This window comes from Pholis gunnellus (assembly GCF_910591455.1).
Source record: "Pholis gunnellus genome assembly, chromosome: 13".
Taxonomy (NCBI): Eukaryota; Metazoa; Chordata; class Actinopteri; order Perciformes; family Pholidae; genus Pholis; species Pholis gunnellus.
Genome location: NC_136540.1, coordinates 14607325 through 14631132, shown reverse-complemented (window position 1 = coordinate 14631132; position 23808 = coordinate 14607325). Strand labels below are relative to the sequence as shown.

At 42.0% G+C, this 23808-nt stretch overlaps 1 protein-coding gene across 1 annotated transcript; it reads right to left on the bottom strand.

Moving 5' to 3' along the window:
- Positions 1-26: 26 nt before the first annotated feature.
- sc5d (sterol-C5-desaturase) lies at positions 27-5292 on the bottom strand. Its single transcript, XM_079171202.1, has 5 exons — positions 5277-5292; positions 4107-4324; positions 3310-3442; positions 3111-3211; positions 27-897 (listed from the first exon to the last, which is right to left on the bottom strand). Exons 2-5 carry the CDS (start codon positions 4314-4316, stop codon positions 433-435), a joined length of 909 nt encoding a protein of 302 aa, XP_079027328.1. The 5' UTR covers positions 4317-4324; positions 5277-5292; the 3' UTR covers positions 27-432.
- Between the last annotated feature and the right edge of the window lie 18516 nt (positions 5293-23808).

Here is a 23808-nt window from a genome sequence, read left to right as displayed (position 1 = left end):
AAAAACAACAACATAGATATTCATGTACATAATTGTTATTTATTAAAATAATGGTATCTTATACCACATCAGCCTTCTGTCACCGATGCTCGATCCAGCTCTTTGAGTCAGTATCGGACCGATATCCGATATCAGTATTGGTGCATCTCTAATATGCACTAATGTAGAAATATTGATATGAAACAGATTTTGGTTCAGAAATGTAAAATGCCAACATTTTATTCTGGCAACTGTGTTGCTATCAAAGCCTGCCTCTAATGTTATGGATCTCACATGTATCCACTAGTGTTTAAAATCTCACAACAGCATATTTGGCAAATACAAGAACTGACATGATGCTGCGATTTGTTTCCCAGCTGAGTATGGGTGGAGCACATTGTCTTTATAAAAATGTTGATCACTTTCAGCATTCAAATGTAACCTCCCCTTCTGTTACTCCTCTTTAAATGTGACTCTTCTCTGAGCATCTCCATTCACTTGCCCTTTAGCCTTCGCTCCGCCGTCGCCTAACTTTCCCTCCGCTTGGAGTTTGCGGATCAGATCATGGGGACCCTTCCCCAGCAGAGCCGACGGGTGCCTGTAGGAGCCTCCCAGGCGGTCCCACAGAGTGAAGTACTGGCCGTAGTTGTAGTCGAAGAAGAGGTGGTGGTCGGTGTGGTGAGCCGAGCCGTTAATGGCGCTCGTCAGTGCGCCGGGGACGCGGTAGTCACCGTCGTGGATGGAGATGGTCCAGATGTTGACGAAAATGTACAGGGCCAAGTAGAGCACCTTGTGGAGGGGGAAGAGGAAGGGGTAGATGTGGTATGGGAGTCCCTGCATGAAGCCGTCTACCGGATGAAAGGCGTGGCTCGCGAAGGGAGAGGGGATCTTCCACAAGTGGTGTGGTTTGTGAAACAGCTGTCGAGGAGAAGAAGGCAAAGAGGTCAGAGAGAGAGAAAGTAACTGCTTTCTCTAAAAATCATTTCACATAATATCCTTTCATATATGGTTATTGTACAAACATGTCAAATGAGTGAAGACACTACAGAAGGCTGTATGAATAATGAAGATAAGAAGCGATGCAGTGAATGTGGTTACTATAGTGTTGTATAACTTTGGTTAGGGACTAAATGACAAAATACTAATTCATAGCTGCTGTCCATCCATCCATCCATTTTCCTCCGCTTATCCGGGGTCGGGTCGCGGTGGCAGCAGGCCAAGCAGGCTGACCCAGACTTCCCTCTCACCCGCAACATTTTCCAGCTCATACTGGGGGATCCCGAGGCGTTCCCAGGCCAGCTGGGAGATATAATCCCTCCAGCGTGTTCTGGGTCTTCCCCGGGGTCTCCTCCCAGTTGGACGTGCCCGGAAAACCTCCAGTGGGAGGCGTCCAGGAGGCATCCTAATCAGATGCCCGAACCACCTCAGCTGACTCCTTTCGATGCGAAGGAGTAGCGGCTCGACTCCAAGTTCCCTCCTGATGTCCGAGCTCCTTACCCTATCTCTAAGGCTGAGCCCGGCCACCCTACGGAGGAAACTCATTTCGGCCGCTTGTACCCGCGACCTTGTCCTTTCGGTCACGACCCAGAGTTCGTGACCATAGGTGAGGGTAGGAACGTAGACCGACCAGTAAATTGAGAGCTTTGCCTTCCGGCTCAGCTCTCTCTTCACCAAGACGGTCCGGTGCAGCGCCTGTTTTACTGCTGCAGCCGCACCGATCCGCCTGTCGATCTCCCGCTCCATCTTACCCTCACTCGTGAACAAGACCCCGAGATACTTAAACTCCTTCACTTGAGGTAGGCACTCCGTCCCCACCTGGAGGGAGCAATCCACCGGTTTCCGGCAGAGCACCATGGCCTCGGATTTGGAGGTGCTGACTCTCATCCCCGCCGCTTCACACTCAGCTGCAAACCGCCCCAATGAATGCTGGAGGTCACGATCCGAGGAGGCCAACAGGACCACATCGTCTGCATATAGTAGAGAGGTGATCCCGAGACCCCCGAACCTGACGTTCTCCACCGCCCGGCTGCGCCTAGAAATCCTGTCCATGAAAGTCACGAACAGGACCGGTGACAAAGGGCAGCCCGACCAACATGTCCTCTGCAGAGGAGGCAGCGCCTGAAGACCTGGGGGGCTCACCCATATCCCTGGCAGAGGTCGCTAAGGTAGTCAAAAAGCTCCTTGGTGGCAAGGCACCGGGGGTGGATGAGATCCGCCCTGAGATGCTGAAGGCGCTGGACACTGTTGGGCTGTCTTGGCTGACACGCCTCTTCAGTGTCGCATGGGGGTCGGGATCAGTGCCCATGGACTGGCAGACCGGGGTGGTGGTTCCCATTTTCAAAAAGGGGGACCGGAGAGTGTGCTCGAATTATCGGGGTATCACACTACTCAGCCTCCCGGGGAAAGCTTATGCCAGGGTGCTGGAAAGGAGGCTCCGACCGTTTGTCGAACCTCGGATTCAAGAGGAGCAGTGCGGATTCCGTCCCGGCCGTGGAACAGTGGACCAGCTCTTTACCCTCGCAAGACTACTGGAGGGGTTCTGGGAGTTTGCCCAACCAGTCTACATGTGTTTTGTGGACTTGGAGAAGGCTTTCGACCGGGTCCCTCGGGGGTTCTTGTGGGGGGTGCTGCGGGAGTATGGGGTGCCGGACCCGTTACAACGGGCGATCCGGTCTCTGTACGACTGCAGTAGGAGCTGTGTCCGCATTCTCGGCAATAAGTAAGTCATAGCTGCTGTCCTTCTCTTTATTTGTGTTGTGTTGACAATACATTTTATACAACATTAGAGCTCGCAAATCCCAAATAAATCAAGTAATGTACATGTATTTGTCTGTAAAGGACTTTTCTGGAGAACAAAAGGATATATATATATATATATATATATATATATATATATATATATATATATATATATATATATATATATATATATATACACACATACAAAATAACATGAAATAAAACATGAAATATGTCTTTATTTGGTGTAAGTATAACGATGCACCTTTGGCTGGGCCAATATTATCTGCTGATGTTATTTGGGGAATATATCTGCCACTAAATAAAGAAAAATTGACAAACAGAAATGAAACCTGGACAAATAAAGAAAAGAAAACTACAATTGTACTCACCTTGTAAATACGCTTATGATGTAGGAAGCGATGAATCCAGTAGATACACATGTCAGTGAAAAGCAGGAAGGAGATCATACTCAGGAAGAGCCCCGGCCAACCTGAAAGCACACAGACCACGTCACCACACTTGGTACGTTCATGATAACAACAAGATAACAGAACAACTGAAAGCTGGGGAGGTCGTTCTTCAACTCACCCAGCGGAGATTCATTGACAGTGTCGTACAGTTTGCTGTATCCTCTGACTTCAGCGAAAAACAAGGCCACTGTGGGGATGCTGATCAAGGGAAGAGAGGTCATCGCATATTTGATCTCCCTCTGAACCTGATTCTAAGAAGGATAAAAACAATACAAAATGGATTTGGCAAAAAGGAAAAATAGAGGTAGTACAAGCAGAGCAGCTGCTCCAGTCTGGAGGAGGAGCCCCCGCTGCCGGGAGCAAAGCCCTCCACCTCCCGCCGGAGCTCCGACTGCAGGTCAGAACCAGATCTGGGTCTGTGTGCGGTCGGCTGGATGCATCATATTGTCTGATTTCCAACTGATCCCATGACAGGCAATAAGAATAACTATATAGAAATAGCCAATATTCTCACTGATGATCTTGTTTGCTTATGAAAGTAATTTAAAAGGCGGCAGTATTAACTTGAGACACTTTGAAAACTCCTTGTAGTAACTTTAAGGCCTCGGTGTGATTCAAACTAAGTGCTTTTTAGATTGTCTGGCCAGGTGTGCAGAGGTGTGCCAGGAGGCAGGGTTTGAACTTCTCTCTCAAGCTTTTTATTTTCATTCTTCACGAAACCATTTCTGTCACTTTTACATTTATTTAGCTGACGCTTTTCACCAAAGCAACCAAAGCAATGTGTGCACAAGCGCAAAAAGTGCTGGGGTGTATCTTCACGCCAACGCAAATCATGTTTGTCCGGCAATAATGTCAGAGTTTAGCAGTGCTATCACGCAGATCATAAAATATGAAGATACAGGCTTAAGTTCATACCTCTAGGAATTGCGGGTGTTTCATTAGACTGTGGTCAAAGACGAGGAAGTAGTTGATGACTCCCAGGCCCAGGTAGAGGACTGCAGCCCCGAGGTTGGTCAGCACCAACAGGCTGATAATCTGCCGCAGGGCCCCGCCCTCAGGCCACGATGCAGGGTACACATACGGGGACAGGACGTAATAGTCGGCAACATCCAGCACAAGATCCATGGTCGAATCTGTGAAGTATGGAGAGAGCACACGTTATGAGAAAGATGCCAAGAGCACAGCGTTTCCCAGAAGCCCCGTTGTTTGGGGTCATCTCTTGTGTGAACCTTTTGAGACATGTTTATGGTAAAACTTTGCGTGTTTATTTATGCATGTATTAACAATTAATACATGGTTTAAAACACACTACAATGTATATTAGCTGGCAAGTGTTTAATAAGTGTTGATTATTGTTACTTGTCAACTAAAGCCTTTTAGGTATCCATAACTGTAAAATTGATATGACTGACAGCATAATATTACACAGTTACTAAATATTAGAACTAAAAAATAAACTCCTTCCGCTGATGAAAGTCATAATATGAGGCTGAAAGCTCTAAAGGAAATCTAATAAGTGGACATTGAGGTTAGACTTTTTTTTAAAAGCTACATGTTTTAATTAGAATAAAACACATTTATTAGCAATTTCAAACCGCCTGATATAAAAATAATAAAAATTAATAAATACAAATGTATATGTTTTTAGCAAACTACAATGCATGCAGATAATAAATCATTAACACTGTGAACGAGTGTTATGAATGAACAATTAAGTTATTGTCTCGAAGGACTCTGACTGGACTCCTGGATTTGGCTCTCTGATCCCTGATGTGTCCGGATCCTGAATCCACCACTTTACAACGGATTTCATTTTTTGCATAAACACTAAGCCACATGAACCATAGAGTGACACAAATTCACATAAATAAATATATGATAACCATTCGTGTACGATACGTTCATTCTGTAATCAAGATGTCACATTTATATAACTTCCTGACCGAACGTTACGTGTGACAACTTCACCGATAGCAAAACATTACTACCCTGATAAATGCAACACAAAACGCTCCATTACACGGTGGTATTAGCACATGTTAATATAACGTTACATCTACAATTTAAAAGAGTCGGCTCCTGTACCTTGTGTAGGTTGCTCGTGTTCCGGTACAAAAGTGGTGGGATGCCTTGCAGAAATAAAAGGAAAGCGAGCGACCAATCCGCGCTGCTCGACTCTGCGCGTCATACAAAGGGCATCCAATGAGCGCGTAGATCCTCATCACGGCAGGGTTGTTATGATTTCCGATTGGCCAATTGGAGGATCTGCTCATGGTGTTACAGAAGCAACTCTACTGCCGCTTAAAGGTCCTCCCGCAGCTGGTGCAGGGGCAGAAACGCCCCCAGATTATAATACTAACTTCATATATGTTTTATTAACAATACAGCAAACTGTTTCTTTTTAAAACATTCACATTCTACAGTGGGACCAGCTACAGCCAGGCACAGATGCACTCCATTCTCGCTCGTATGAATTTAAAGTTGTCTCATTTTTACCCAAATGTATTCAATTTAGACGCATAAACTCCACAGGCCACAGGACGCGTTGGGAGCCATTCTTTAATTTGGCACCTTCCAATAAACCCAATATATATATATATATATATATATATATATATATATATATTTATATATTTAACATTGGCTTGGCTCTGGTGTTACTTACATTCTCAATTAGCTTTATGCAACTTGTAAGCAGGACGAAGTAATGTTTTATTATAACTTCCTATTCAAACACGAAGACGCCGAATTTCGCTTCTTAACAGGAGAAGCGTTAAATTAATTTCTGTGAATTTTAGGGAAAACAAGCACGGCTTAATTATTGTTGCAAGATATCTGAATTAAATTTAGGCTACAGGTAACTAGACTTTGAACGGACACAGACACAGCACGGGTACATGAAGTGCAGTGCTGTGATTTGCATCTACAAAATTAAACGGTTTGGTTTTAATTGCAGAGATGACAAATTGCTTCCATTCTGCTATGAAACGGACACCCATCCCGACACAAGGTGTCGCCAGTGCTCTAAGATAGGAGAATGAGTAACCTTAGCCATAGATACACTGTACTGTATAATAGTTGTCCACTGTGCCAAACATGAATATTGAATGTGATACCACTGGAGATGAGCTAATTAAAAACGTACATTAATTCTACATTAGACACACTATAATCTCCTATATTAGGCAACAGTAATGCTAAGGTGATATAACAGCAGAGGAAAGGTTATGGCCCTCCATAAACCCCACAATTTGTATTTCTATAAGTATTATAAATTTGATTTGATGATGATGTATCAGCTCAGTACCAATGCCAGGATAATGACTTGTTCATAGCCAGAATGAACTCTTCGTTTTGCCCTGAAGGCAACTGTCTGTTTTATGTTGAACCACCATCAGTAGCTTTTAAATTATTTGTTCATATTACCACAGGGGAGGGACTGCCAAACATTTTAAATAAAACTCCACCCTACGCAGTTAAATTGCCCCAAATGAACTTTCATTTGTAAGTGCAATGCAGGATACAAGACATGAAGTGAAGTCGATATATCCGAGCTTCTCCTTGCTTTGTTGACACAGCCTATAGGCGATGAAACATACGTTACCCTTTGGACTACTAGTGTTGATGCCACATCAATCTCGAGTCTTACCTTGAAGAAATGATCCAACATTTAAATCCAAAGTAGATTCAACTTTTGTCTCAGTGCAACCATTCTTACAACATATTATTGCTCTAAATTCTAAAAGGTCAATTCATCCAAATCACAAAAAAACACATCCTTTCCCTTCTTTGCTACACTTTAGTTGAATGTGCATAGTATTGAGGAATTCACCTTTTAAAATTGTGCTTTCACCACAGTAATATAAAACAGAATGGAAATTAGTTAGTGCAGTTCCAAGCATTACACTGACGTCATCTAGCTACACTCTGCCAGCCGGAGCGGAGTTTGCTGGAGTCAGTCCCGGCTGACATTGGGTGAAGGCCCTGTACGCCCTGGACAGGCCGCCAGACTATCGCAGGGCTGACGGGCATTGACAGACAACTAATCACGCTCACATGTTTCTGTGCTGCCCTTTAAAGCATCAAGCTCTTCTCCACGGCTCCACTTATGCTGATGTAAGGACAGCAGATGGCCACACTTCGGTTTATCGATACAAAGCTGTAGGCTGTCTTGTATCATAAATATGACTTCCTCAGTTCCTGCATATAAAGAATAAATAGCTGCATTGATAGTGCGCTTTTATCCAAAGGGCTTTACGATATTCTTCTCATCAACCCATTCACACACACTCACACACCGACAGCAGCAAGCTACCATGCAAGGTGCTGCCAAACCATCCGGGGCAATTTGGGGTTTAGTGTCTTTCCCAAGGACTCTTTGGTATGTGAGGAGCCGGAGGATTGAACTTCTCACCCTTATTAATTGTCAATTATTAAATACGAGAAGTTCATCAATGATTCATATTAAGGCAGCCCTGTCTCCTAAAACTTACGCCCGTAATTCAGAAGAAAAAAAGTTTCCCTCGAACCGTAATTGAGAGTGCAGAGTAGTTTGTGTGGGAATCTAATTTTGTAGGAGACAGGGTTAATTAGAGGAAATGTATATGGCAAAATAGTAAATGTTTAAAACACTTTCACTCTTTTTACAGATAGGCATCACCTGCTTTGGCTGATTATACAAACATGTTATTCACACACTGAATGCAGCAGTTCTTAAATATTCTATATGTAAAAAAAAACTTTTAACAGAGCATTCGTTTGAGGAAGCTTGACTCAAACTGTCTCTATACTTCAGAAGAAAGTTGGTGTTTCGAGTAGAGCTTGAACTGTCTAACAGGCTGTGAAGGCATCTTCTTCTCAGTGTGCAGACACACACCAACCAATCAGGATATCTGCAGCGAGGCAACCCTCATGCTGAGCTCAAGATAACCTGCTGCTCATCATCTCCTCAGTAGGCAACAACATTGGATGTGTCACTTTGGGAAATGTAATCAAAAAGTGGAGAAACTTGTCACAACTGGAGACACAGTGACTGCTCAACTTTTGACACCATCAACAATTTGATTATCTTGTCACTGGGTTGATGGGACTAAGATGAATTTGATCTTCATGACAATTATATATATATATATATAAAATGCAGCACATTCTCACTCCCAACTCGTCAAATTAATTTGATTAGTAGCCCTACACTTCAAACCAGGACGCTCCAGGTACCCCTCTAGCGTCAGTTTTGGACATGTCAGAGATGGTGTGTCATTTTCCGTTTTTTCCATCCAAAAAAAAAATTCGGTCTTCATAGGAAGATAGGTTTAGGCAACAAAACGACTTAGTTAGGTTTAAGAAAAGAGTGTTTGACGTTAACTTGACGTGACGACCAGATGACTAGCGAACCTAGTGACTAACGACACTAACGACTCACGTGACAACATTTACTTTTCGTTTCGCGCTCGACACAAGCAGCGTCTCCTGGCTGAAAGTCTTGTATTTGTTTGTCCATCCACCACCAGGCCCACATACCCTGTGTGGACTCTCACGCTCTTTATACCACATCAGTCACTTTGAGCGTCTATGACCCGGTTGAGTTTACATTGGAGTTAGTTGAAAGTGCGGTGCGAGGGTATCAGACGCTGAGGGGCAATGACCCTATTAGGTATTAGATGAGTAGTTACCTCAAAATAAATTGACTCAGATAACCTGTTAAACTGCTGGTGTGTCTACACAACCTCTCTGATCGTCCTTCTGCTCATCTCGCCCCATGGACGTTTTTGCAGTGATGTCATCTTGTTCCCAGAGCTTTGCAATTACATTACAGTGTTATCATAACCGGTAGAAATGACGGCCAAGTTACGAAAAATAAGACTGTAAATAATAAACAGAAACTACTTACATTTTACCTTGAAAGATTAATCAAGCACACTTTTTCAGCAGCTCCCAGCTTCATATTGATAGTGTCTGATGTGCACATTGACTTCCACATATTTCATATTGACACATTAGAGTGCTTTCTCAGCAGCACCACTGAGTATGAGATCCAGGCCAACTCACACACATCACACCGCTCACCGTTCAGACCTGACACACAAGAATTGTAAACAACATAATCCTGTGTTCGTTGACGAAATTGGGCCCGGATTCGTGTTCATTCTGGGCAAAAGATCGTCCGGATCACAGTATCCTGCATATGAAGTCAGCCAGCCATGAGAACCACTTCACCTCCTCTTTGGGTTTGGATGGTGCAGCCCACAGCTGCTGTTGTTTAGTCAGTTTGGGGATGGGGCTGCTGCATCTGCTCATAAATAACACAGTCTCATAAAATTTCATGAAATGAGAATTAACTCTGAAATGAGATTATGTTGTATGAATACTGCAAACATAATTTTCCTCTACCATGAATGGATTTATGTGACACAAAGCATCAATTAGAGGCCCATTTTCTGTTGTCAGATGTTCAGGTAACAGCTTACAATAGTACATTTTAGGTACATTCTTGCTGGTCCCCAACCACCGGGCCGTGGGTCGTTTGGTACCGGGCCGCACAGAAAGAATAAATATTATATTATTTCCGTTTTATTGATTTTTTTTTAAAGTTTTATTTTGAAAGATGACCGGATTCTCTCGCAATTTCATCCGCCGATGCCTCTTGACACATGGCAAGACGCTTGTCTCGGTCACGTGATACGTTACCTCAAAAATTAAACCCGCAAACTAGCGAAAGTGAGTAAAACACTTTTGGAGAGCTTATTTGCAATGGGGAAAAGGCCACTAAGGAGACAGAAGAAGAGTCTACAACTTCCAAAAAAAAGAAAGCTTCATTTAACAGACAATATCAGGACTCTAATTAAATACCAGGAGTATTTCTGACAAGCCAAACCCGCTCTGCAGAATATGTGTCGACAGATGAAGATCAGCTGCTGGAGATTGTAAATGACGGTGGCCTTAAAAGTATGTTTGAGACAACAACTCTGCTGGTGTTTTGGATTAAAATCAAGGCTGAATATCCTGAGGTCGCCACAAAAACACTGAAAACCCTGCTTCCATTTCCAACATCCTACTTTGTGAAGCGGGATTTTCTGCAGTGACAGCAATCAAAACTAAATGAAGTAGCCTAGCCTGGACACGAGGAACACACTTCGGGTGTCATTGTCTCCCATCACCCCCAGATGGGACCGTCTCGTTGCAGAGAAACAAGCTCAGGGCGCCCACTGATTCAGCGTTATTGTGAGTAGTATTTATTTATGCATTTTTTTATTTGTTTTAATGCCGATCGTATCATTTTATTTCGTCGTGTTTTATCCGCCACACGTTGAATGCCGGTCCGTGAAAAATATTGTCTTACATGAAGCCGGTCAGTGGCGCAAAAAAGGTTGGGGACCTCTGAACTAGAGGACCCAAGACTATCAAATGAAGATTACCAAACCCAGAGCAAGCATTTTGTCAAACCCAGGCTCAGCCTGAATATATCAGGCTCGTTGGCTTGCTAGGTGACTACTCATTTTCTGGTCAGAAAACACATTCCCTTCACACTTCAAACATTGCAGGTGGTCATTTCACAATATTTTAGACTGAAGACTTATACCACTTTGTACTTGGCTCTGAACAAGCGTCACATGACTTGGACAGTGAGAATCAAGTCTTAAATCTACTGACTTTGAACTTTTGATGGTTGGTCAAACAAACACAGGACATTCACCCGCTAAACTGCTGTGAGTGTGCTGTGTGGAACCAAGTCAACATTGACTTATTTGACCTTTTGTTACGCAAGCAGTTAACTAATGCCACCTACGTACGTTGCGTAACAAACATAGTTATTTTACATTACAAATTATCATTTATTTTATCCCAAACCAAGATCTTTTCATTAACCTAACTAAGTTGTTTTGTTGCCTGAACCTAACTTCTTGTGAATATATTAGTTTATTTTGAAAAAACACTATTCATGTAACGAGTGGAACCTGACACACAGTCCCTAACATGTCCAAAACGGAAGCTAGAGGACAATGTGTAGATTGCTTGTGTTAATGGGAATTGTAGGAAAATGCACAAAATATTAGAAATGAGATAGGAGATATGAAACTCTTCCTATATCCTGACCTATCTTGTTCATATATTTAACCTTCCACATTCCCTACTGACGAAAAAAAAGTGAAATGAATCATGACACTGAAATGCAAATGGAAACAGTAATACTAGTTTTTTTTGTATACAACAAGAATGGATGGAGTTTTAACCATGTGTGTAAAAATAGTGTATTTATCCAAAGATATTTATTTATGATCTTTTAATGAAGTTAAGGCGTGTCGGGAGGGATTCAAACACTAAACTAAACCTAAAAAAAAAACCCACTTGAAGGCATCATAAGCCTTCATCAGTGTGTTTTTAATATTTTGTAGACTATTAGGGAACTCTTCAGTGAGCCATGGATTTGCGTTGATTAGATTTGGCTCAAACAACTTATAACATATTAAAATGCAAATTGCCTTCTGGACACAACATGCTCCACCCATTCCACTTTGATGATTAAAGTTCACTCATCACACAGGTGGCACCTCCAACGCTTTGAAGCTGTCTATTTGTAGATCCTGCACACCCTGAGAGGTACAGTCTGATGTAAGTCTTCCTCAAAGAGTGCCATAAGAAAATGCTTTTTGGAGGTGGCTCCTAGCTGCTTTGTTCACTTCGCTTTGCACATTCCAAATGTTGAAGGCAAGTCTTCGGCCAAAACATGTTCCAGATTTTGGTAGAGGACAATCAGATCTGGGCAGAAGACAACCGGGGTCGGAGATGATCAGTGCGCCAACCAAGTTATATTTGTTTAAACTTTGGTGTATTATACATCATTTGAAAGAGAAGGATAGGAAGGAAGGAAGGAAGGAAATGGGGAAGGGGCTATTGCTAATGACTGATGCAGTCTGAGTTTCCCTGTTTTGATTATGACTTGGACGTTGACCTGAATGTCATTTACAACTCAAAATCTTGTAATTATTAATGACTGTCATATGAACATGGCACAAGAACAGCCGTTTAATCAATATCAATACAGTTACAGATGCTCTGTATTCTCCCACAATGCAATGCACAAATGAAGAAAAGAAGCTGCTCACATCTGGACAACATCATATTCAAATTCACTGTTGCCACCAGTAAGTGTATATATTCAGTATGTATTTTCAGTTGACTGCAGAGTGTTATTCTCTACGTACCATTTAACATTTTAATTTCCTTTTTCCAAAAACAATGAATAGGAATCCATTAAGCACAACAATGTCTCATCCACTGATTCTGTTTAATTTATGTCAATAGTTGCCTTATACATCACCCCCTTTTCACAAAAGTCCTTCACTTAAGAGGAACAAGAGCCACACAAAGAAAGGAAAAAAAAGGCAAACAAAGATCCTCGGTGCAACCACATTAAACACCATCTCTCTTTGTGAAGTGAGCGGCTCAGCGTACAACAAAGGTCTTAAGATGAAATAGACTAATTTTGCTGTCATTGTGGCCTTTCCCCAGCTTTACACAGGGAAAGTTAGAGCCTTCTTTTGGTTAGATCTGTAATCACTATCCAATCCCCCTTGAGGAGAAAAAGAAATTTAATTTGACAAGGAGGTAATGAACCCGTGCAGCCATTATCTTAGATAACCCATTTGAGAGACTGGTTGAGCACTGATGGAAAATTCTATTAAACATAGCTGGCTGATTTCTCTATTTTGCTCAGTGGCAGAAAAGCCTTTTTTACCCTTGCCAATTTACTTTGAACTCTCTGAGTTGCCAAGGATCATTATATCAAGGCGCTTCAAACACTCACCCTTTACTTAATGATTCAAAGGCAACAACCCCAGACTGTGGGCTAATAACCTCTGTGATGCATACACAAGACACCTAGGCAAGCGTAAGAAATACTTTTACTTGTAGTTTCTCTCTGGAGTTTGAATCAGAGCCTGGATTGTGGTCTTAGGTGCAACTTTTCTGGCGTCTTAGAACTTTCGTGTTTTCGAACCTACTTTGGTTCAAACTTGTCTTGGCCTCAATTAAATGCTGACTCAACTTTTCCAACTTTCCAGTGAACTTAAAATGATACATTTTCTACTTTTAAAGTATGTTCTCCACACTGCAGATTATTCAGTTAATAAGTACAACACACATACAGCACTTCACCTCATTTGATACAAGTCAATTGATGCCCATAGCACACTGCGGATGCCCCATAAAGAGAGAAGAGCTGAATCCAAATGTGCACCTTCTGGACTCTGACACTGGGCCTTCAAGCTCTTGTCAAATGTACGATGATGTGTTCACTGTCATCATGTCAAATCTGCGAGGTTGCAGAAATGCGCCAAGAGATGGGACTTAAAGGCGTCAAGACCTTGACTGTTTCCATGGATATTAACTGAAATTCATGGCTGTTTAATTAATTTCAAAGTAATTTTCAGAACGGTTTCTAACTGTATACTGCAAACCTTTGCATAATATTTTCGGAGTTACATAGCAGCCGTAACAGATGTGGTCAGCATGCAGTAAAGTTTTCCGTTTACATGAGCTGCCAAACACAATATTATATTCATAGATGGAAGCAGTCAAGGCACAGAGAGAGGCACCCTTTAGTGTCTGTGTGAGATGCTCCAGGCTTTTAACTAACTCCAATTTAAATCCATCTGTGTCATCATTAGACGGTCAGAGAGACTGACATAGTTTAAATATTGTGAAAGTCATTATCGGTTGAGCGGGAGAGGAGGTTGGATGGTCTAACAAACACAGGACTTTCTACCGGGACACTGCTGTTCGATACATATATAACTCACACTGAATAATAATGAATTATTGCACAGAACAATGGACGCTGTATTACAGGGGTGAAGGTAGTCCTGGGGAGTGAGAGGAGGGAGAGGTACAAACACAGTCTGTAAGGTGTGAGCATGAAGTGCCAAGTGTCCATGCTGTGAGTGAGGTGTGTGTGGGGGGGTGTTATTTTCTTCCAGCCTTAATGTCCTTTACAATTATTCTGACTGCGGCTGTAAAAAAAGCTGTATGTCCATGGAGGGGAGGTCAGAGGCGATGATTCTCTCTGCAGTTTTAAGGACTCGTTGAAGGGATTTCCTCTCAGCTTGGGTGGTGTTTCCAAAACACACGGTCTCATTCACCCACTGGTGAGAATGTTCTCAATGAACGCGGCCTCAGCAGACCTTCAGCAGACCTTCAGCAGCCTCATGAAGTAAATGCGCCGCTTTGCTTTTTTCAGTGTTGCCACAGTGTTTTCTGGCCCAGATCAGGTTTTCCGTCACGTAGAGGCCGAGGAACTTGCAACCTTCACCCTGCTCCACCTTGGTGTCCTTGATGATCAGGGTCTGAAGTCCATAATTAGTTCTTTGTTTTTCAAACAGGTCTTTGTCCTCTCCATGTTTACCAGTTCTCTGTATAAAGACCAAGGATGGTCGTGTCTTCTGCATATTCAATAATGATGTTGTTGTCCTGGGTGGAAACACACTCACAAGTGTACAGGGCATAAAGTTTGGGGCTGAGGCACCCCTTTATGCACCGGTACTATAACGGAGGACTTAAAGATCACGGTGTGAAAGAGGAGTTAAAAATGTCTGTCAACATACCTCCCAGCAGTTCAGCTAAGGCCCTCAGGACTCTCAGGGACACTCCATCAGGTCCTGCTGCTTTGTGGGGGTTTACTTGCTTCAAAGCCCCGAGAACCTGTGTGTGTGTCTCACCTGGAGTGCAGTCTCCTCAGGGGTACAAGGGGATGTCTCAGTTCAGTCTGTCGAATCTGGCACAGAAACTGTAGAGGTTGTCCAGTAGGGTGTCTTGGGTCTCGGCCCTGTTCGTTCTTCTCCTGTCGCGAGTGACAGATTGGATTCTTTGCCACATGCTACATGTGTTGTTGTCCAGCCGGCAGTGTGGAGTATCCCCTTTTTGCACCTCTGATGACGTTTTGAAGCTATCTGGTCCGCTTATACTACATGATGTCCTCTTACTTGAAAACTGCACATAGTCATCCAGAAGATGAATACAACTGACTTTGGTGAACCCCTGACATTCTCCTTTTTCTTTTTAGTGACACCTGCTGGTTGAAATGTTTGGCTTTCAGTGAAATGTCTTGGCATCTGGTCCAGACATTCATGCCCCCCTTAGGATGAATTGCAATCACTTTGAGGGTCCCTTAAAGGTGCAATATCCCAGATCTGATCTAGAGTAGAGGCATATAGCATATAATGTATTAATATAAGAAAATGTGGTAGCCTAACACATTATAATAATACAGAACACATGCTTACGTAAAGCATGACTCGCTGCGAATTAACGCAGGATTTATCATGGATTGCTGCTGCTCCCCATTTAGAAATGATCATGTCAATTATGAGTTTATGTGATTAGTTTAATGGCTCGTCACACAATATGCAAAGGTAACCAGACTGCCCAGTTTGTCCACGATTGTCCCAGTTTCAAGCTGGGTGTCCCGAGTCCTGACAAAAATCTTAGACGGTGTGTGTGTGTGTGTGTGTCAATCAATCATGTGTCGTTGTCAAAGGCTAGTGCTATGTCGATTAGCATTAAAACAATTTCTCTAATCAGTTGGAATCAAATGAGAGGCTGCCTTTTGGTTCTACGTAGGGTACCGTAGGAAGTGTCTGAAACATTGCAAACTTTGAATGATTATACAGGAATCAGAATTCCAGTATTCATGACACCTAACAGAAGCCCAAATATGATGTTTGTGAAGAATCCTCGTCTCCCCACATGGCTGCTCAACCTGTTTGAACTGAAAATTAGACCTTGGCTAGGGGCCTCACAGCATGAATGTTCAAATTGTGAAATGGTAAAATATGAAGCCATGTGTGCTCCATTTAATATTTATCAGCTCCTGGATGCATGTCAGTATTTATTTGTTCATTGCCTCCTTGTATATTCATGACATGAATAATGCTGTGTATGTTAATCAGATGGCAGACCAAGAGCAGGGTCTCCGAGCATGCTTCTGGAGAATCAATCATCTGCACGGCCTCCTTAGCATCAGAAAATTCTGCTGCTTCCCAGAAAAGATCACAGCTGAGGAGAGCAGCATCTCCTTTTTACATATCGCCGGACTAACCACAGGCTCTGATTAGCAGCATCCCTCCCCCCTGATATATGCTTTGTGCCTGATTTTAATGAACTACTTTACATTAGTGAGCCCTTCTCTCCTCCCTCTACACTTGCCTCTACTTGCTCTCTCGCAGTCCCCGGCAAAACAAGGGCAGAGCTCCTGTGAAAGAAAAAAGAAAAAAAACAACCAACCCCCCAAAAAAAAAAAAAAAAACTCAGTCAACACATCTATCAGTAAGCAGCCAACCAGGCGCACTCTGAGCCAAGACAGAAATATTGACAAAATGTCTGCTAGCCATCTTATTATCTTGCCCAGGGTTGCAGTTGGCAAAATAGCACATGCTGGAGGCAGCTGCCAGTGGTGGAGGGTTGTGTGCGTGTGTTTCCACGTATGTGTTCCGCGGGTAGAAAGAAGCCAATGTTTGTAGATCTTGCAACCCTGACACCCTGTTGTTGTACTGCTGAGCTTTGAGTGCTGCGCCATCATCTGTGGTATTAGTGTTTCTGGCTGCGATAGTGAGCTTGAAGCAGATACCAAATGAGAACACATCTGATAACGAGTGATTCACTCACTACATTTCTGCTCTTGGTATGAGTTGATGGTATATTGCTGTGGCAACATGAGCCAGACACCAGTTGCTCGCACCAGTTGCTCAGCTGAGAATATGTCCAAGAAATGTAAGAAGTGTAATGAAAGGATTGCGGTGTCATCGTTGAAGGAAGTACAGGCGACGGGGCCAGGATCAGCTTGACGCTGAGGAAGCAGTGCGAAAAGTAACGCCATTTAATCCAATTTGAAAGGATACTTTGGGTTATCACATCTTGAGTCCTACTTTGAGAGCTGAGGCCATTATTTTATATCAATGATGATACAACTGTACTTACATGTTGACATCTGGGAAACACGGCACCATCACTTCAACTAAGCCACAGGAGAGTAAGAAACACAATCAGTCATGCAATCTGAAGGCGTTGAATGCTTTAAGATCTCTGCGGGTACAGCCCGAAGAGGAGAGTGCTGTGTGACATGACATGCAACAGATGTAATAAATACTACCTCATGGAAAAGGCAAAGTCCCTGCACAAGAGAGATGGATGTGTCCTGTGAGCCCCTTCCAACATAGCAATTGTTTTAATTTGTCACCATCCGTGTACAGTAGCTTGACAGTGTCTTGACTCTATATGTCATGATTGATCTATGAGCTAACATTGCCTTTTCCAAACCCTTCAGAGGCTCAAAGGTTAGGAGAATCAACTGGCATGCTATTGTGAGCCTGGCTAGCCATTGCTTTAGTGTTACTGCCCCTTAAGTGAATCAAAGCTCTACTAACCAAAGTAAAGTGCTGTCAAAAAGTAACTTCACCAGGAAAATATATGATAGCACAGAGACAGTGTAGTGACTGCAGAAGAGTTTGAGAGTTTAGTATTTACTGCATATATATATATATATATAACACAGATGAGCTAAATTCTATGTTGCTTTGTATGGGCAACACATTCAGGAATAATGGGTAATGTATGTCTGTACAAGGTTGGGTATCATTTTTCTGGAGAGGGCAGTTATCATTCACAAATGTTGTCAATTCAAATATTGAATCTGAATGTTTGATAAAGAAACATGTTAAAATTCTACAGTTAATATGAAGTAGATGCAGCCTATTCCATTAGGGGGCGGATGGTTTTAGTAGGTCATGATCTGATCTGTTCACTTTGACTGCGGAGGATTACAACACAATTTGTTATTCTGAATGTCATTTTAAAAAGGTGTAAATTAAGAGCGTCTGTTTAATGTTTCTGCAAAACTTTAGAGAACTGCCAATATCGAATATTCCCAAAACATCACACGGCGACTACTTTGGATAACATGTTGTTACATGATGTTGGTCGCTTCCTGGTTAGAAGTTGTACTTTTTGCTACATATATTTCTTAGTGTAACGTGTTCCCATTTTGGCTGTCAATGGAAGCATCAGAGCATCCTGTAGGACCCAACTGGGATATTTGTAAAATATGAATAGGACTATGACTTTGCACTTATTTTTCTCAAAGAACCTGGGTTAGCAGGAAGTGCAGCAGAGTTGCCATTCAGAGTCAAAGAACTTCCTCACAATTGAAAGGGCATCCTTCTTATCGACAGCTGTTAAAAAAAAGTTTCCTTCCCCTGTGACATCTTGTACATTACTTTCATCCAAACTAAAAAAAAAATAAAAAAAGCAGGAGATGGGAGAGAATGTATGAAAGGGTGAGGTGTGAAAAGGTCCACAGGTAGCAAGACGAGGACAACAACGTGGCTAACACCAAAGAAAAAATGAGTGAAAAGTGTCTTTGCTCGGCAGCTACATGTTTTGTTGATAAATCCTTCAACGGCGAACCCCACGAGTGAGCTGGCTTAATAATTCAAAGGGTGGCGGCAAAGTTCAAGGGCTGTTTACTGGCTGAATAGATAAAAATCTGGATGATTCGAAGAATGAGAAGGGAATTAAATGTATGAATATGAACTGTTCCAGTATTCACATTGAATGATTTCAAATGCATTGAGGAGTGTAGAACTGAGATGTGTAACAACATACTGATAAGGAAGTGAAACTAAATGTGTTCAAAACTCAAGCAGCAGCAACAACATTCCTGGTATCAAAGCAGCTTTATTTGGTAAAAAGAATAGTTTTGCAGACTTTGATTAGCCTTTGACTGCATTTTGAGGTGAATGATTTAGGGGTCATGGATATCATAATATGCCAAATGCAGACAGATGAAGTAGAGGACTTGCAAATCAATCTGTTGAGATATGTTGAGACCGAATATTAATGTCTAGAACTTTTGGAATACAATGAATCCGCATCAGTTTTAGCCGTGCTCTATGGATGGCAGTGCCAGTCTGTCCATTGGTTTGGTCCATACTGAAATTTAATAACTAAGATAACCCTTAATTGTTCCATTTGCAGGATTACAGCAGCAGCGTGGACAGTGCAAATGAACAAGAGACAGAAGTAAAATAAAAAGAACAAAACAAGTATAATAAATAAGTACAAATTGTCAAAAACACAAACTAAAATATGATAGAATCGTTTATATTTATATTGCAGTGGTCTGCACAGATTATTTATATTGCACAGGGGATATATTTGGTACAGACACACATTATCCCCAGAGGACAGACTTTGGTGATCCTCTGGCATTCCCTCTAACGAAATCATCAACAATGTCCGATAACTTCCGCCCATGCAGATGGAGCTAAGAAACGCAATATTTAGGTTTCAGTCTCGTATTGTTTACTGACATACTCAAGGTATACACAACTATTTTCTACAAGAGCTGACTGATTTAATAGTTTCCACATCCCTGCCTCTTTTAATTATTGCATATTTCTTACAGAGATCAATGAATCTGTGAATGTCAGTGGGTTACAAACCTCACAGACCATCTAATGCTCATTCCTGCTGCTGCCCTGGCAGAGGTGCACATTTTCATACTGTCAACTCCTCTGTGTAACTCCTTGTCTTTTGATCCAAGATGATCGTCTCTAGTGACTTTGAAAAGCAGTAGCAGGTAACACAGAAAGAAGAAAGTGTGACAGAGAAAACGAGATGGAAACTACAGTTGATTTTAAAGCAGCAGAGGAAAGCAGCATTAATTAGGGACGTTACGTGTGCTTCTCAGAGCTTCCATCTATTTCCTCCGGACACCAGTCACTTGAGACGTCTTGTGCATTTTTGGGAAGCTGCCAAACGCTGTGAAGATAAATGAAACATTTAGGGACTGATTTTAGTCCCTGAACAATGTACAAATACCATCCACACACTGCAGGGCTCGCTGAGAGTGGAGCGGTCAGTGTGTCCAACAAATGCAATAAGATGAAGAGTTATTGATTCCTCGTGTGAGGAATAGTTTGTTGCAACAGCTAGAGTGTGATATGCCAGGGTATTAAAGGAAACATTACTGCGCAAATAAATGGCAAGAAAAACAGTTTAGGCTAATCATTACCTGCTCAACTTTGGCATGTCCGCAAAGTCATTTTGAGCATGTTTGCATAATTAAGCTTAAAAGCATCATTGTGCTAAATTACAGCCTTCACATATGTTTTTGAAGTCTGTTACATCGTGTATACTGATTCATATTCTCCTGGTCTATGGTGGCCATATTTTCAAACACTCAAAGTGGGACCTTTTTAAGTGTACCAGCATCCATACCTGTGCATATGTATGTGTTTATGCATACACCGTAGGCGTTTTCATCAGGATGGGGGACGATTCAGTGCTTAGCACGCTTACCAAGCACACCTTTCAACACTATGGACAGCAGACAAGAAAATTACTTTTTTGTCTCCCAAAATCCACCAAAACATAGTTTATTTGAAAACTGTCTAGACAAGGATTGAATAGGTGTAATATAATTATCGATTGGCAGATACCTTTTTAAACAAGACACAAGGCATTTGTCACTGCGCGGGCTTTCTGGCTAAATGGCCCGACTGTGACACATTCGCTGCCAGTTATTAATCGCTATCTGGTCGTTTCAACATGATCTTTTGTATCGGCATTTCCTCTGTGGTCAACAGAAAAACGTAGGCGAGCAGTGTGTGCGGTACGCAGCACTTTCGTTGCCGGGTACTTTATGAAGGAAGGGGTAAGCCTCCTGGAGCTCTTAAGAAAAGACCGGCTTTCTCTTCAGCATGCCAGCTAAGCATTCGCATATACTGACGAGGACATTTGAGTGTTTTACAGATATTAACAGATATTTGTCAGGTCTTGGGACACCCAGCTTGAAACTATGACATTCCTGGACTAACTGGGACGTCTGGCCATCGTATTCGAGTCAGAGAGTATTACACACCCTGTAGAGCAGTGGTTCTCAAACCTTTTCAATAATGTACCCCCTTTGAAATGTTTTTTTTACTACATTTAGGTAGAAAAACAGACAGTTCACAGCAGTTTATGATTGCACTGACATTCTTTTAAATTGAACTTGTTATGGCATCATCATTTTAAGGCGTTCTGCATGACTGATATTTTTTAAATACATACCCCTGCAATACTTCAAAGTACACCAAAGGATACTTGTAACCCCCATTTAAGAAATACTGCGTCAGAGCTTTACACACCACATCATTGTGTCACAGACTAAGCACTACATATTATACACTAACCTTTTGTTAATTTAGAGCTGTCAATGTCCACAGATGACCTTAAATGTATTTCCTTAGACTGGGAGGACACCACACAGGGAGAACATGAAGACATAGAGCCAGGCAGCAGCACTAACAGGGAGCCGTAGCAGCTGCTGATGACAATTACCACCTGAAACATTAATGGGTATGGTTGTATCCTGAAGGCTTGAAAAATGAGCTTGCGCCTGGAAAGTTGCCAGTTGAAATCCTCGTGTTGCCAGAGAGGGTCTGGGAGGAGAAAGTGAATGGCTAGTGCTTTTTGTGTTTGTATAGAAGACAATAGAAATACAGCTTAGGATGAATTGGACCTACTGTGAAATTTGATTGGGATGAATGGACCTGGATGTTCTTTCTCTCCGTCCCCAATCTCTTTTAATTTACTGGTGTTGTGGAGGATATGGTTCTCATCATTAATCAGCAAGACAAATGAATCCCCAGCTGCCTCGGTGTGAGAGAGCGCAAGAGAGGGAGAGAGAGAGAGAGAGAGAGAGAGAGAGAGAGAGAGAGAGAGAGAGAGAGAGAGGAGAGAGAGAGAGAGAGAGAGGAGAGAGAGAGAGAGAGAGAGAGAGAGAGAGGAGAGAGAGAGAGAGAGAGAGAGAGAGAGAGAGAGAGAGAGAGAGAGAGAGAGAGAGAGAGAGAGAGAGAGAGAGAGAGAGAGAGAGAGAGAGAGAGAGAGAGAGGGAGGGAGGGGCGGGGTATATAAAGCAAGTCTCCTTTGATTAATTCACTTTGGTCTAGAGGACGTGGCTAATAAGATCCATTAGGTTGATATTCAGGATTGTCATGTATTGTGCTAAATGTCAATAAAAAAGAGGCGAGATCATTCAAAATGGTTAATTATACCAGGGCTACTGAAAGTTCTTACATTTAATAAAACCAATTAGTAATGTTCAACTCAAATTACAATCATTTGCAGAGTGGTAATTATCTCACAGAAGTTCTGCTTTTTGAGTGGTATTGGTAAAAGCCATCAATCACAAAATGAATGAACAAAAGAAACATTCAGTACTGAATGCAGCATTTGAACACATGACAATCACTACTTCCTGGTTGGAGGTTTCATTGAAGTCAGAGTTTGAATGTATTTTGAAGGGGGAACTGAAAACAGTCATAATACTCCCTGCATTTGTCACTCACATCATATGATTCATTATTTTTGTCAGCTTGCTCCTTTTAAATGCTAGATTTTCTGTGTGATAGGCCTTTAGTGTACAATTCCTAAGGTGACCACAAGAAGGCACTCTAGCACCTGTTTCATAGCTCATCTGCAGTGAGCCAATGAAGGACAGGATGGGGGTCTGGCAGGCCAAATTAGGGTTGCAACATTTTAACAAAATTAGCATTTTTCAAAGATAACACGGCCGTAGCCCTACAAAACAAAGAGTCAAATTCTATACTCAATTTCCAAAATCCAAAACCCCTTTCTCTTTGGAAGAGAGACAGAATGACATGCAGAGGCACTAACACCATATTCAGTTAGCTCCATCTCTTGAGGTTGTCGAGCCCCATTATTAAAAGGGTCAATATAAGCTCAGAAAGATGAATATAAAGCATTTTACTGACATACGTTAACAGAAATACTTATGATTTCATGTTAGATGTACACGCATGGATATTGACCTGCAGCAGAAATCGAGTCAAAGACAGGAATGATCTACAGTGTGTCAAAAAAAAAAGATCAAAATGAGAGCTACCATTATTAATGAAATGTATTATTTAAAATCACTTATGGGAAGATAAACAGCTCAACATTTCCTTTTAATTACAACAATGCAGAGTATATATTTCATCATTACTTCAATTATTTATATATTTAGCCGTTTGGCACAATGGTATTATTTCTGGAGAGCAAACAATCTAAACAAAACAGTGAATTAAAAGAAAATAAAGAAAATGATTTATACATGGGAACAACAAGAATTAAGGCGTAAAGGGAACATCCTAGATGATAGGAAATAAGTATTAATGCACAAAGCAAAGAAATCAGCATCCTTGTGTGGGTCAACTAAGGGGCAGTAATACATGGTCTGGTCTAATGGCTTATATGTGTTCTTTTTAGAGGGATACATGAGTGTAAGTTATTGACCTTGTTGTCATAGCGTTGCTGTTGTCCAGAACCCATTTAGCTAATCACGCTAATGTGCAGAATTGCATCTGCTAAAATAAAATCATCGTGGACAACAGCTGAGCTACAGTAATCATCCTAGTCTTTGCCAAGCTATCAACACCTCTGGACAACTGACTTGCTCCTGCAGTCGAGGTTTGAGCCGAGGTTACAGGTCTCTTTCCCCAACTTCACAAGCATGGCCTTGGGGCTTCCTCTCCATACCCCTACAGCAACAGAACTTCCCTCTTAACATGGCTGGCTG

Bases quoted from the DNA above. Each gene is read 5' to 3' on its own strand.
- sc5d (XM_079171202.1), bottom strand. From the start codon at position 4,316: ATGGATCTTGTGCTGGATGTTGCCGACTATTACGTCCTGTCCCCGTAT. The intron at 3,443-4,106 runs GTATGAACTTAA...TATCCTTCTTAG, and splicing joins AACACCCGCAATTCCTAGAG to AATCAGGTTCAGAGGGAGAT. The intron at 898-3,110 runs GTGAGTACAATT...TCTCCTCGACAG, and splicing joins ATCATAAGCGTATTTACAAG to CTGTTTCACAAACCACACCA.